Here is a 14,362-nt window from a genome sequence, read left to right on the forward strand (position 1 = left end):
ATGAACACAAGATGCTGGTCTCCTCGTACTCACATCCCACTTTCCCCACAATCTCTTCAGATTTACAATCTGCACATGGTATAAGCATGCAGCTATTGCTTCCACCACCCTTCCCCCCCACCCCATAACTCTGCCCTTGTGCCTTACTCATTTCAGACACCCAAGAATTGCAGCCTGCCCAGCCAGTGGTCGAAGAAGAGGGAGAGGAGAGTCCAGAAGAAACACCGTCACTTGATTTCACACTTCCAGCCACCAGCTCAAATACTGACACTACGTGTACTTTAGAGGATAGGTTAGACACGGGATCTGCACATGGCGAGGCAGAGGGAAAGGTTAGCTCAACTGCCAGCTCCCCAGAGGGTGAGGTCACACACTAGTTCTGCTGCACAGGACTCAGATGAAGACCTTGATGGGGCAGCCTACAGAAGAACGTTGATGGGTATCCGCTTCCGCCTCCTGCTCTTCCTCCTGCTCCTGAGCTGGTGGCTGTAGTCCTGGTGGCAAGGGCTGTTCCCTCATGATGGCCAGGTTGTGAAGGATACAGCAGACCACGACGAATCGGGACACACGCTCCAGTGAGTACTGTAGGGCTCCTTCAAGTATTTATCCAATTCCCTTTTGAAGGCTATTATTGAATCTGTATCTACCACCGTATCAACCAGTACATTCCAAATCCTAACCACTCGTTGCATAAAAAGGTTTTTCCTCATGTCGCCTCTGGTTCTTTTGCCAATCACCTTAAATCTGTGCCCTCTGGTTATCGACCCTTCAGCCACTAGGAACCATTAAAAATTTTTTTTTACTCTATCTGAATTCTTCATGATTTTAAACACCTCTATCAAATCTCCTCTTAACTTTCTCTGCTCTAAGGAGAACAAACCCAGTTTCTCCAGTCTATCCACATGACTGTAATCCCTCATCCCTGGAACCATTCTAGTAAATCTCTTCTGTACTCGCTCCGATGCCTTCACGTCCTTCCTAAAGTGTGGCACCCAGAATTGGACACAATACTCCTGCTGGGGCCAAACTAGTGTTTTATATAGGTTTAGCATAACTTCCTGGCTTCTGTACTCTATGCCTCTATTTATAAAGCACAGGAACCCATATGCTTTATGAACAGCTTTATTCACTGCTTTGTTAACCTGTCCTGCCACCATCAAAGACCTGTACTCAAACACCCCCAGGTCTCGCCCCTCCTGCACCCACACCCCCCGCCCCCAAAACTGCACCACCCAGCACGCACTGTCTCTCCTCATTCTTCCCATCAAAATGCATCACCTCACGCTCCTCTGCGCTGAATTCCATCTATCACGTGTCTGCCCATTCCACCACCCTGCCCATGATGTCCTGACGTCTACCACCATGTTCCTCACCATTAACTACACTTCCAAGTTTCACATCATCTGCAAACTTCGAAACTGTGCCCTGCACACCCAAGTCCAATTCACCATATACAACAATGGCTTCAATTACATAGAATATACAGCAACGGAAACAGGCCATTTGGCCCAACCAGTTTATGCTCCACTCGAGCCTCCTCCCATCCTCCTTCGTCTAATTCTAAGAGCATAACCCTCTATTCCCTTCCCGCTCATAAGCTTATCTAGCCTCACCTTAAAGGCAGCTATACTATTCGCCTCAACAACTCTCTGTGGTAGCGAGTTCCACGTTCTCACCACTCTCTGGGTAAAGAAGTGTCTTCTGAATTCTCTATTTGATTTCTTGGTGACTATATTATATTGATTGCCTCTAGTATTGCTCTTCCCCACAAGTGGAAACACTCTCTCAGTAATACTCTATTAAAACCTTTCATAATTTTAATGACCTCCATCAGATCACCCCTCAGCCTTCTCTTTTCAAGAGAAAAGAGACCTAGCCTGTTCATCCTTTCTACTATACATTAGCATGGATTGAGAATTGGTTAATGGACAAAAAACAAACCGAGTAGGAATAAACGGGACTTTTTCGGGTTGGCAGGTTGTAACTAGCAGAGTACCGCAATGATCAGTGCTTGGGCCTCAGCTATTTACAATCTATATTAATGACTTAGATGAAGGGACTGAGTGTAACGTATCCAAGTTTGCTGATGATACAAAGTTAGGTGGGAAAGTAAGCTGTGAGAAAGACGCAAAGAGGCTGCAGAGAGATATATACAGGTTAACTGAGTGGGCAAGAACATGGCAAATGGAATACAATGTGGGAAAGTGTGAAGTTATCCACTGGCAGGAAAAACAAAAAAGCAGAATATGTTTTGAATGGTGAGAGACTGAAATGTTTGCATGGAGAAGGACCCGGGTGTCCTTGTACATGAATCACAGAAAGTTAACATGAAGGTACAGCAAGCAATTAGGAAAGCAAATGGTCTGTTAGCTTTTGTTACAAAGGGATTAGAGTACAAGAGCAAAGAAGTCTTACTACAATTATGCGGGGCATTGGTGAGGCCACACCTGGTGTACTGTGTACAGTTTTGGTCTCCTTACCGAAGGAAAGACATACTTGCCTTAAAGGAAGTGCAACGAAGGTTCACTAGACTGGTTCCTGGGATTGGGGGGGGGGGGGGGGGGGGATTGTCCTATGAGGTGAGATTGAGTAGACTAGGCCTATATTCCTTCGAGTTTAGAAGAATGAGAGGTGATCTCATTGAAACATATAAAATTCTTAAGGGGCTTGACAGGGTTAATGCTGAAAAAATGCTTCCCCTGGCTGGGGAATCCAGAACACGGGGTCACGGTCTCAGAATAAGGGGTCAGCCATTTAGGACTGAGAGGAGGAGAAATTTCTTCACTCAAAGGGTTGTGAATCTTTGGCATTCTCTACCCGAGAGCTGTGGATGCTCAGTTGTTGAGTATATTCAAAACAGATCGATAAATTTTGGGGAATTAAGGGATATGGGGATAGTGCAGGAAGGTGGAGTTAAGGTAGATGATCAGCCATGATCTTGTTGAGTGGTGGAGCAGGCCAGAAGGGCCAAATGGCCTACTCCAGCTCCTACTTCTTATGTTCTTACCCAATAGATATAACCACACATTTCTGGTATCATCCTTGTAAATCTTTTTGCACCCTATCCAGTGCCTATATATCCTTTTTTTTTATAATATGGCGACCAGAACTGTACACAGTACTCCAAGTATGGTCTAACCACAGTTATGAAGAGAAAAAGATTGGGGAAGTCAAGCGTAGGTCCCTTGCAGTCAGAATCTGGGGAATTTATAATGGGGAACAAAGAAATGGCAGACCAATTAAATACATACTTTGGTTCTGTCTTCACAAAGGAGGACACAAATAACCTTCCAGAGATGTCGGGAACATAGGGTCTAATGAGAGGGAGGAACTGAATGAAATCAGTATTTGTAGGGAAATGGTGTTAGGGAAATTGACGTGCTTGAAGGACGATAAATCCCCAGGGCCTGAATCTACATCCTAGGGTACTTAAGGAAGTGGCCCTAGAAATAGTAGATGCATTGTTGGTCATCTTCCAAAATTCTATAGATTCTGGAACAGTTCCCATGGATTGGAGGGTAGCTAATGTAACCCCACTATTTAAAAAAGGTGGTAGAGAGAAAACGGGGAATTATAGACCGCCAAGCCTGACATCAGTAGTGGGGAAAATGCTAGAGTCCATTATAAAAGATGTAATAGCAGAGTACTAGGAAAACAGTGACAGGATCGGACAAAGTCAACATGGATTTACAAAAAGTAAATCATGCTTGACTAATTGACTGGAATTTTTTGAGGGTGTAACTGGTAGGATAAGGGAGAACCAGTGGATGCGGTGCATTTGGACTTTCAGAAGGCTTTCGATAAGGTCCCGCATAAGAGATTAGCGTGCAAAGTTAAAGCACATGGGATTGGGGGTAAGGTACTGACTTGGATAGAGAACCGGTTGGCAGACAGGAAGCAAAGAGTTGGAATAAACGGGTCTTTTTCCAAGTGGCAGGCAGTGACGAGTGGGGTACCGCAGGGATTGGTGCTAGAACCCCAGCTATCACAATATATATTAATGATCTAGACGAGAGAACTAGATGTAATATCTTCAAGTTTGCAGACGACACAAAGCTGGGTGGGCGTGTGTGCTGTGAGGAGGATGCAGAGAAACTCCAGTATGATTTGGACAGGTTGGGTGATTATACTGCATCTGCCATGCATCTGCCCAATGTGGATAAATGCAAGGTTATCCACTTTGGTGGCAAAAACAGGAAGGCAATTGTCTGAACGGCAATAGATTGGGAAAAGGGGATGTGCAACGAGACCTGGGTGTCCTTGTGCACCAGTCGCTGAAGGTAAGCAGCAGGCGGCTAAGAAGGCAAATGGTACGTTGGCCTTCATAGCGAGAGGATTCGAGTACAGGAGCAAGGATGTCTTGCTGCAGTTGTACAGGGCCTTGGTGAGACCACACCTGGAGTATTGTGTGCAGTTTTGGTTACCTTATCTGAGGAAGGATGTTCTTGCCATGGAGGGAGTGCAGCGAAGATTCACCAGACCGATACCTGGGATGGCAGGAATGACGTATGGAGAGGGATTGGGTCGATTTAGAAAAATATGAGAGGGGATCTCATTGAAACATAAAATTCTAACAGAACTAGACAGACTAGATGCAGGAAGGATGTTCCCGATGGCAGGGGAGTCCAGAACCAGGGGTCACAGTCTAAGGATAAGGTGTAAGCCATTTAGGACTTAGATGAGGAGGAATTTCTTCACCCAGAGTGGTGAACCTGTGGAATTCTCAGTTGAAGCCAATTCATTAAATATATTCAAGAAGGATTTAGATATATTTCTTAAGGCTAAAGGGATCAAGGGATATGGGGAGAAAGCAGGGACAGGGTACTGAATTTGGATGATCAGCCATGATGTCATTAAATGGTAGAGCAGGCTTGAGGGGCCGAATGGCCTACTCCTGCTCCTATGTTTCTATGGATACAAGTTTAGCATAACTTCTCTACTTTTCAATTCAATTCCCCTAGAAATAAATCCTAGTGCTTGGTTTGCTTTTGTATGGCCTTATTAACCTGCATCACTACTTTTAGTAATTTGTGTATTTGTACTCCCAGATCTCTTTGCACTGCTACACCATATAGATTCTTATTTCCCAAGTAATGTGACTTCCTTATTTTTCTTACCAAAATGTAATATATCACACTTATCTGTGTTGAAATTAATTTGCCACATTCTGCAAGTTTATTAATGTCTTCTTGTAATTTGTTGCAGGGCTTCTCAGTATTTACTACCCCCACCCCCCAATTTGGTGTCATCTGCAAATTTAGAAATTGTGCTTTTTGATTCCAAAGTCTAAATCGTTAATGTAAATTGTGAACAACTGCCAGCAGGTGAGGCAGCCTCTATTTAGAATGGACTTGCAGAGTCTCTATTTAAATTAACATAACAAAAAGGCAGTTCAGGTTGGAGTTTATGTCCTGATACGGCTCCCAAGTTGAAACCTGGAGGGTGTGTAGATTCTCACTGCTTGTGCCTTACGTCAGGTATAGTATAACTTGAACATGGCGGAACACCATAGTTAAAATGCCCAGATGGTCCAATGAACATTTCATCCTGTGAACTTCAAGTATTAAAAATTAGCTGCCCGGGAACAGTGCTTCGAGTATGCATACAAGAGCCTCTTTATTGCTGAGATCAGTGCAAGGCACAGCTGGGAGCTTAACTTGGGACCCACAGCTGCATATCACATCCTAAAGATACTGATCAAGACTTGTAATGTAACAGCAGCCTTAATGACAGAGCTTAATAAGCTGAATGATCTTTGCATACATCATCACCCTCAGAGACCATTTATTTGGTCTCTCAGACTGCAATATTAATAAATTGACCATTTTGGGGCAAAGCATTGTAGTGAATCAAGGACTAAATAGCTAAATGCACTTGACTGAAGAGAAAATGCACATTCACATGCAAGTACTAACTCAGAATTATAAGCCACGTCTTGCCTGCAAGTTTGAGGCAGGTAATACACAAGCTTACATGGAGAGTCAATTACATGATCCATGAGCTGTCCACAAAAAAAGTTAATTTTGAAGATATTAAGTGATACAGTGAACAATTTTATGAAATACTTCCTACTGTGACATGAAAAATGTTGTTTCTTCTAAAAAAATCTGAAAGTATGATACTCCAACTATTTTAACATTAGAGCACAAATATACACTAACACAAAGACCGAAATTATTGTCATGAAATACAAACTTAAGCATTTACATGTTACTAGTATACGTTAAAATAAATTTATGTCACAGCTATCGTCAAAAGATACAACTAACAGTTTCTAATTTACATAAATGGCCTGGATTCAAAAAACTCAATGCAAAGTGGTCAAATTTGCAGAAAGTACTAAACTGAAGTGGAATCGGAAGAGGCAGCTGAACAATTACAGAATGAGTTGGACGAGATATGCAAGTGGGCAGAACAATAGCAGATGAAATTTAATGTAGACAAGTGTAAAGTCTTGCACATAGGAAGAAAAAAAACTAACATGCATAATCCATGAATGGTGTTGAACTAGCTAAGGATGAAGCTGACAGACTTGAGAAACAAAAGCAAAATACTGCAGATGTTGGAAATCTGAACTAAAAATAGAAAATGCTGGAAATACTCAGCAGGTCAGACAGCATCCGTGGAGAGAGAAACAGAGTTAACGTTGCAGGTCGATGATCTTTCTTCAGAACTGCGCTTAGTCTTATTTAGGGTTGAATCTATGTCCAACCAATGCAAAGCAAAATAAGCAAAGCCAAGAAGATGTTGGACTACATAGCCAAAATAGAATATATTAGAGGAGGTAGTGATCAAACTTTGTAGTGGTCTTATTAGATCCCACCTTGACTACTGCATCCAGTTCTGGTTGCCAAGAAACAAGAGGCATTCAAGTGCTTGAGGCAGTGCAGAGAAGAGCCACAAGGCTGTTTGGTACTGTCAAGAGTCTGACATATAGAATTATACATCGTATTTACAGCATAGAAACAGTCCACTTGGCCCTACGCTGGTGTTAATGCTCCACACGAGCCCCATGAGGAAAAACTGGAGAAACTTGGGCTTTTCAGCCTAGAAAGCTTTCTGAGAGGTGATCTTATAGAGATTACTAGATTGTTAAGGATATAGAAAAAAATTTAACAATGTTAACTTTAATTAAACTGTGGCAGTACAACAAGGGGACAAAGGTTCAAGCTCGCTGAAACTAGGACTGTTATTACTGTAGTAAACTCTCACACAAAGATTAATCAATGCATGGAATAGACTTCAAAATAGAGTAAAGAAAGGTAGACTTGCATTGATATAGTGCCTTCCCAGAGCACTTTACAGCCAATGAAGTACTTTTGAAGTGGAGGTAAAATCCCTGGCATCATTTAAGAAACAACTGGATGCTACGATGTGGTGATATTAGGATCTCTCTGCTTGGATGAACTAAGATGCCCCAAATGGCCATCATCATCTATAATTATCTTGTGATCAGACCACCCTTTAGAACAGGGGTTCTCAACCTTTTTGCTTCCGAGGCCCCCCTTTCGTGTTATAAAAATTCCATGTAGCCCCTGTAATACAACACAAGTATTTTATCTGTATAAAAATTAGTTATACAATTAAAGATATATATTTTATTATTTTTGTTTTACTTACTTAATGTGAAACTTGTTGTTGGTGTTGAGCAACAATTCTGTCAAAACATGGAGGCACAAGCACAGTGCTCACTACAGGCTCGTTTTGTGTACACTCGGTTGGACTGTACTAAAATTCCAGGTCCACATCCTCCATTTCGGAAACAGAACTTCCCTTTTATTTCAATACCAAACCCCAACACGGAGGTGAAAGCTAGTGACTTGAATTAATAGCACCAGTGATGGTGGAGGCGGATGGCACGAGAGAAATTGAGAAATAAACAGGGTCGTGAGCGACTTTACCCACTCTCATCACTATAAATCCTTTAGTGACAAAGACAGCCCCCGTCTTTCCTCCTCCGCAAGGACCGCAACGCTCTCACAGGTAGCTGGCGGTAGGGCAGCAGGCGCATGGGAACACCACCACCCCCAAGTTCCCCTCCAAGTCACACACCATCCTGCCTTAGAAGTATATCGCCGATCCTTCATCGTCGCTGGGTCAAAATCCTGGAACTCCTGACCTAACAGCACTGTGGGGGTACCTTCACCACACGGCCTGCAGCGATTCAAGAAGGCAGCTCACCACCACCTTCTCAAGGGCAATTATGGATGGGCAATAAATGCTGGCCTTGCCAGCGACGCCCACATCCCATAAATGAATTTTTTAAAAGCTCAAAAAGGACATGAGCGCCCAGACTAGGCCTATCTATCTGTCAGAGAAGCACATGGCCAGGAATATAAAGCTCAGAGTCTGAGGTACGAGGAAAATCGTGATAACGCCTTCAGCTATTTTATAAACTCAGATTGAAGGAGTGTCACACTCGATCCCGATTATTACGGCCCTGCCACAGGCCTAGAGACTGGAAAGTCTCTTTCTCTCTACCCCCTTTTTCACTCCTCCAAGGCCACTTCATACGCGCGCACTCTCTCCACTGACAGCGCCCCCTCCCAGTCTCAAACACCAGTTTAAAAACAGGAAAAAAAAAGTCTCATTTCAAATGCTTCCAACCGACACAGGGCAGCTCTACACGAGGGGAAAGAAAAGGGTCGAAAGAAAGGCTCATGCTACCTCGGCCCATGCAAAGCTGGACTAACTTGCGGATTTCCCAGCCCCCAACTCAGGTTTTACTCCTCTGGAAGAGAAGTTATAACTCCCACTATTTTATTTAATAGTTAAAAGCAGCGATTGGTTTATGAACTTGGAAGCGAATAGGGCTGGATCAAAAAAAAAAGCTTACTCAGATAAGTTTTGGCGGACCACTTGAAATCGTGCACCCCCAGTTGCGAACCCCTGCTTTAGAACACTTGGTTTGTGGTCTTGATTGAATCTCCGTCTCAATCAACAGATGAAGCTTCGATCAAAGGAACTCTTGGTAAGGAGCTACTTGGTTTACTTCAGGTCTTATTCTGCAATATCATATGTACTTAAATCTATGCACGAGGTGTTTTACATATACACACATGCCTCAGTAATTATTTATTGAGAGGTTCTGAGGTCGTGAAAGGTGCTATATAAATGCAAGTCTTTCTGTATAGAAAGATGTTACTCTTTGGAATTTGTACAAAAAGTATTATAGATTGCTGAAAGAGGCTTTGACAAACTGAATACAAAATATAATTCAGTGTTTTCATTCATGTGCCCAGTTAGTCAGAATCAAACCCATTTCCTTGATGTAGGTCTCTAGACTTATTCACTTTTTAATTTCTTTACTACTAAATTTTCTACTTGATCAAACCATCCTACATTCTCAACTTTTTCCAATCAATCTATTCATTCTGCCCTAAATTATTTTTCACAGACTACCACTGCATCTCATTTTACCAAACTAGACCAAAACAGAGTGAAACTACTGGAGAAAAGACACATCCTAAAACGTGCACTTCCTAAATCAATAGATATTTGTTGGCAAGGGCATCAAGGGATATGGAGCAAAGGCAGGTAAAATGGAGTTGAGGTACAGATCAACCATGACCTGACTGAATGGAGGAACAAGCTTGAGGGGCTGAATGGCTTACTCCTGCTCCTAAAGCCAACTCCAACAGATAATCTAAAGTTAAATATTGCAAAATGTTATTGTTTTCAGTGTTATTCTAACTGTAACCATAAATAATGCACAAAGACATAGGATTTGCTAAATAGTACTCAATTCAATAAACCATAATCTGATTGTGACATCATAATGTACTAAGCAGCAATGTTGTATATCTTGTCAAATATTAGAATAACTTCTATATCTGCCAAGCCAGCAAATATTAAAGACCAACAATCATTTAAGCTAACTTCTACCATATTAAAACAGATCCACAAGAGGTGGTTAACAGTAGAAAGTGCTGTATTACAGTTTCCAACATCCTCAATCACAAAACAGCCTAATAAAGCTAAAAAGGAGAGTTTACATTTAAGAAAATGCATACAAAATGTATGGAAAGGATATGACAGAGGGTGAAAGGAGAATCTGCAAACATTCTAGGGTATATGTATTTTGCATATATTGCAAGCTAGGAGTGCAGATGAAATGGGTTTGCTTCCCATATTGCGAGGAAGCACGAAAGATAAATTTGGATGTAAACTAAAGTCATCCGCAGGTTAATGGCGTGTATTTCCTTCCAACTAACTGAATAGCAGTATTAACAGAAATTGTGAAGCACGTTGCTCACTTCCTCAGCCACAGAATGTGTGTAACCTGTTGAGCAAGATATACAGGGTGAAAAAGGGGAATAGATTTCATAAGGTTATTGTAAAAAAAACTATATATACACCATTCATTTCACATAAATGTTTTATTCCAATTTGAGTATTGGTCACCGCCAGTGCACTTTGAGTCACTGACCAATGACCGTGTGCTGAAAGAATGAAACAAAACACACATTAGGCCCATTACACCCAATCCTTCCACGGATCACCTATTTGCTCGCTGGTAGACTCGACTGTTCCCAAGTATTTAGTAAAACCCAAGATTCAGATTAGCTAAGGACTGATATTCGTATATCTTACAATTTATAGTAAAAAAGTACAGAAAAACACGCATCTTCTGCAGACGGATCTAGGAAGATACGAAATAGAAAATCAAAATACATCTAAAGCGAGGAAGAGGGATTGCGCTATTTCAGAAGCTTGCTGTATATTTCCAGCAACGTCCGCTTTCATTTCACACTTTCACCATTACCAACAATATCTTTTCTTTTTATATCTGCAATGATGTGACGAGGGAAGGTTCGGGGGTCTGCGGTGCTACTGCGACATTAACTCCAAGTGGCACAAGCCGCAGCCTAGGCCGGACACTCGCTGACTGTAAAAGCCGCAGCTTTACCTGGGCCGTTAGGCCTTGTTCCTCGTCATCCTGGCCGCTCAGAACTCGCCGCAGTTTCTCCATTGATCTTTAACCAGAGAGAAAAACACCCGAAAATGAAACTGGCGACAAGCCCAGCACCAACGCGGAAACACGGGCACCACTGCTATTACCGTCCCCGTACTGCTGTGTTCCTCGTCCAAACCCCGGACGGCATAGTATGTGACACAGGAGAGGGAGCATGACCTCGTTGCCAGGCAGTGTTACCATGGAAACCAGAGACCAGATGATAATTGCTTAATGGAAAACAGCACAGGGAGGGTGAAAGGGAGAACTTCATTTTGAAGCTTTACAGTAAAAGGTCTCGGTTAAACAATGTGTGACAGGGTTCCATGGGAAAGTGGCAAGTTGGATCCAAAATTGGCTCAATGGCAGGAAACAAAGGGGAATGGTTGACAGGTATTTTTGTGACTGGAAGGCTGTTTCCAGTGGGGTTCTGTTGGGCTCAGTACTAGGCCCCTTGCTTTTGGTGGTATATATCAATGATTTAGACTTCAATGTAGGGGGAATGCTTAAGAAGTTTGCAGATGATACAAAAATTGGCCGTGTGGTTGATAGTGAGGAAGAAAGCTGTAGACTGCAGGAAGATATCAATGGACTGGTCAGGTGGGCAGAAAAGTGGCAAATTGAATTCAATCTGGAGAACTGTGAGGCAATGCATATGGGGAGGGCTAACAAGGCAAGGAAATACACAATAAATGGTAGGATACTGAGAAGTGTAGAGGAACAGAGGGACCTTGGAGTGCATATCCACAGATCCCTGAAGGTAGCAGGACAGGTAGATAAGGTGGTTAAGAAGGCATACAGGATACTTTCCTTTATTAGCCGAGGCATAGAATATAAGAGTAGGGAAGTTATGCTTGAACACTAGTTAGGCCACAGCTGGAGTACTGCTCTCTTAGGCAATCCCTCGGAACGGAGGATGACTTGCTTCCACATTAAAAATGGGTTCGTAGGTGACTGATGAGTCCAATGCGGGACCTACAGTCTCTGTCACAGGTGGGGCAGACGGCGGGTGGGTGGGGTGCTTGGGTTGATGTGCGCTCCTTGCGCTTGTCTTCCGCTTGCTCCCGGCGAAGAGACTCGAGGTGTTCGGCGCCTTCCCAGATGCTTCTCCTCCACTTTGTGCGGTCTTGGGCCAGGGATTCCCAGGTGTCGGTGGGGATGTTACACTTTTTCAAGGAGGCTTTGAGGGTGTCCTTGAAGCATTTCCTCTGCCCACCTGGGGCTCTCTTACCGTGCCGGAGCTCTGAGTAGAGCGCTTGTTTTGGGAGTCTCGTATCGGGCATGCAGACAATGTGACCCGTCCATCGGAGCTGATTGAGCGTGGTCAAAGCTTCGATGCTGGGGATGTTGGCCTGAGCAAGAACACTGACGTTGGTGCGCCTATCCTGCCAATGGATTTGCAGGATCTTGCGGAGGCAGCATTGGTGGTACCTCTCCAGTGCTTTGAGGTGCCTGCTGTACATGGTCCATGTCTCTGAGGCATACAGCACGGGGGCTATCACTACTGCTCTGTAGACCATGAGCTTAGTGCCGGGTTTGAGGTCCTGGTCTTCAAACACTCTCTTCCTCAGGCGACTGAAGGCTGCACTGGCACACTGAAGGCGGTATTGGACTTCGTTGTCGACGTCTGCCCTTGTTGACAGTAGGCTCCTGAGGTATGGAAAGTGGTCCATGTTGTCCAAGGCCTTGTTGTGGATTTTGATAATTGGGGGGCAGTACTGTGTGGCGGGGGCAGGTTGGTAGAGGACCTTTGTCTTACGGATGTTTAGTGTATGGCCCATGCTCTCGTACGTTTCGGTGAAGGTGTTGACGATGGTTTGGAGTTCGACCTCCGAGTGAGCGCAGACGCAAGCATTGTCTGCATACTGTAATACAGTATACAGTTCTGGTCACCACATTACAGGAAAGATGTGATTGCACTAGAGCGGGTACAGAGGAGATTTACGAGGGTGTTGCCAGGACTGGAAAATTTTGGCTATGAGGAAAAGTTGGATAGGCTGGGGGTATTTTCTTTGGAACAGAGGAGGCTGAAGGGAGATTTAATTGAGGTGTATAAAATTATGAGGGGCCTAGATAGCGTGGATAGGAAGGATCTATTTCCCTTAGCAGAGAGGTCAATAACCAGGGAGCATAGATTTAAAGTAACTGGTAGAAGGATTAGATGGGAGTTGAGGAGAACTTTTTTTGCCCAGAGGGTGGTGGGGGTCTGGAACTCACTGCCTGAAAGGGTGGTAGAGGCAGAAACCCTCATTGCATTTAACAAGTACTTGGATATGCACTTGAAGTGCTGTAACCTACAATGCTATGGACCAAGAGCTGAAAAGTGGAATTAGGTTGGATAGCTCTTTTTCAGCCGGCACAGACACAATCGGCTGAATGGTCTTCTGTGCCGTAAATTTCTATAATTTTATGAATGGATTTTGCAGTTGGGGTGAAGGAACGGTGCTCACCGTTCACCTCACTGGTAACTGTGCACAGGTTTTTGCAGGTTTTAGAGCGCAGACTAATCCAGTGTCTGTTCCAGCACAGCGCCCTCTACAGGGGATCTGTGGCATCTGTGAGCAAGCCATGAACAGTGAGGCTCTTCAACCAATCAGATTGAAGAATCCTCACTGAGTCAGGCATAGAGTATAAAGCAGGAAATGTAAATTAGATTTAAATGATGTACAGAAAGCAGACTAAAGATTGGGAAATACAGATGGAATTAAGGAAGAGAAATAAAAGAAACAGACAGAAAAAAAATTATTAAAATTTTTATTAAAAAATCACACTAATTTTCTTCTGAGGCAATGAGACTCCACACTTGTCAAATTAAATTTTCAGGGCCAGAGAGGTTGTTCAGCAGTAATTATCACTTATCACGTCGTTTCGTTAAAAGTTCACTTACTCCTGAATGCACCAGCCCCAGCCTTTTCAGTTTTTTTGTGCGGAACTAGTCGGCAAGTACCCCAAGTTCATGCCGTTGCGTTCATTTCAATGCTGAGTCTATCGGCGAGGACCGTAACAGCACACCCTATGGAGGAGCGGGGTATCTCTGACAGCAACTTCTGAATTTGCGTTTTTAATTGCGTATGTGTGGACGCCAGAAGTTGCTATCTGATTTACCCTGTTATAACGGTGAATGCTGTTAGCCTCACCCTTATTGTTGCCGCAAAATCCGGCCCATAATTGGACTGAAATTCAACTGGCATTGCACTGCCGAGCTGGCATTTCGCCCACTGATCCTCTCCAGAAGTGACCGGGCAGTAAATTGCATTCATTTAAACCTCCATTGGGAATAATCTGTATAACATGAAAGTGGTGGAGGGGATGTAAATTTCAATTCCCTAAAAGAAAACAATAAAGGTGACACTGGTTGGATTGCCCCAGTGTCACCAACAGAAAGACAGCTGCACAGGTGCCCCATCT

General features: G+C 43.4%; 1 protein-coding gene across 2 annotated transcripts in view; it reads right to left on the reverse strand.

Annotated features, from left to right (window-relative positions):
• Positions 1 to 11,169, reverse strand: part of sft2d1 (SFT2 domain containing 1) — a 93,740-nt gene extending 82,571 nt beyond the window's left edge. Inside the window, exon 1 of one of the 2 annotated variants that reach the window (XM_085981468.1) lies at positions 10,910 to 11,169. In XM_085981468.1, coding sequence (XP_085837594.1) covers positions 10,910 to 10,972 — 63 coding nt within the window. In that variant the 5' untranslated portion in view covers positions 10,973 to 11,169. The remainder of the gene's footprint in view (positions 1 to 10,909) is intronic. The other variant, XM_085981469.1, reaches the window with a different exon arrangement.
• Between the last annotated feature and the right edge of the window lie 3,193 nt (positions 11,170 to 14,362).

This window comes from Somniosus microcephalus, chromosome 3, assembly GCF_052327205.1.
Source record: "Somniosus microcephalus isolate GS21.2 chromosome 3, FLI_Smic_1.0, whole genome shotgun sequence".
Lineage (NCBI taxonomy): Eukaryota > Metazoa > Chordata > Chondrichthyes > Squaliformes > Somniosidae > Somniosus > Somniosus microcephalus.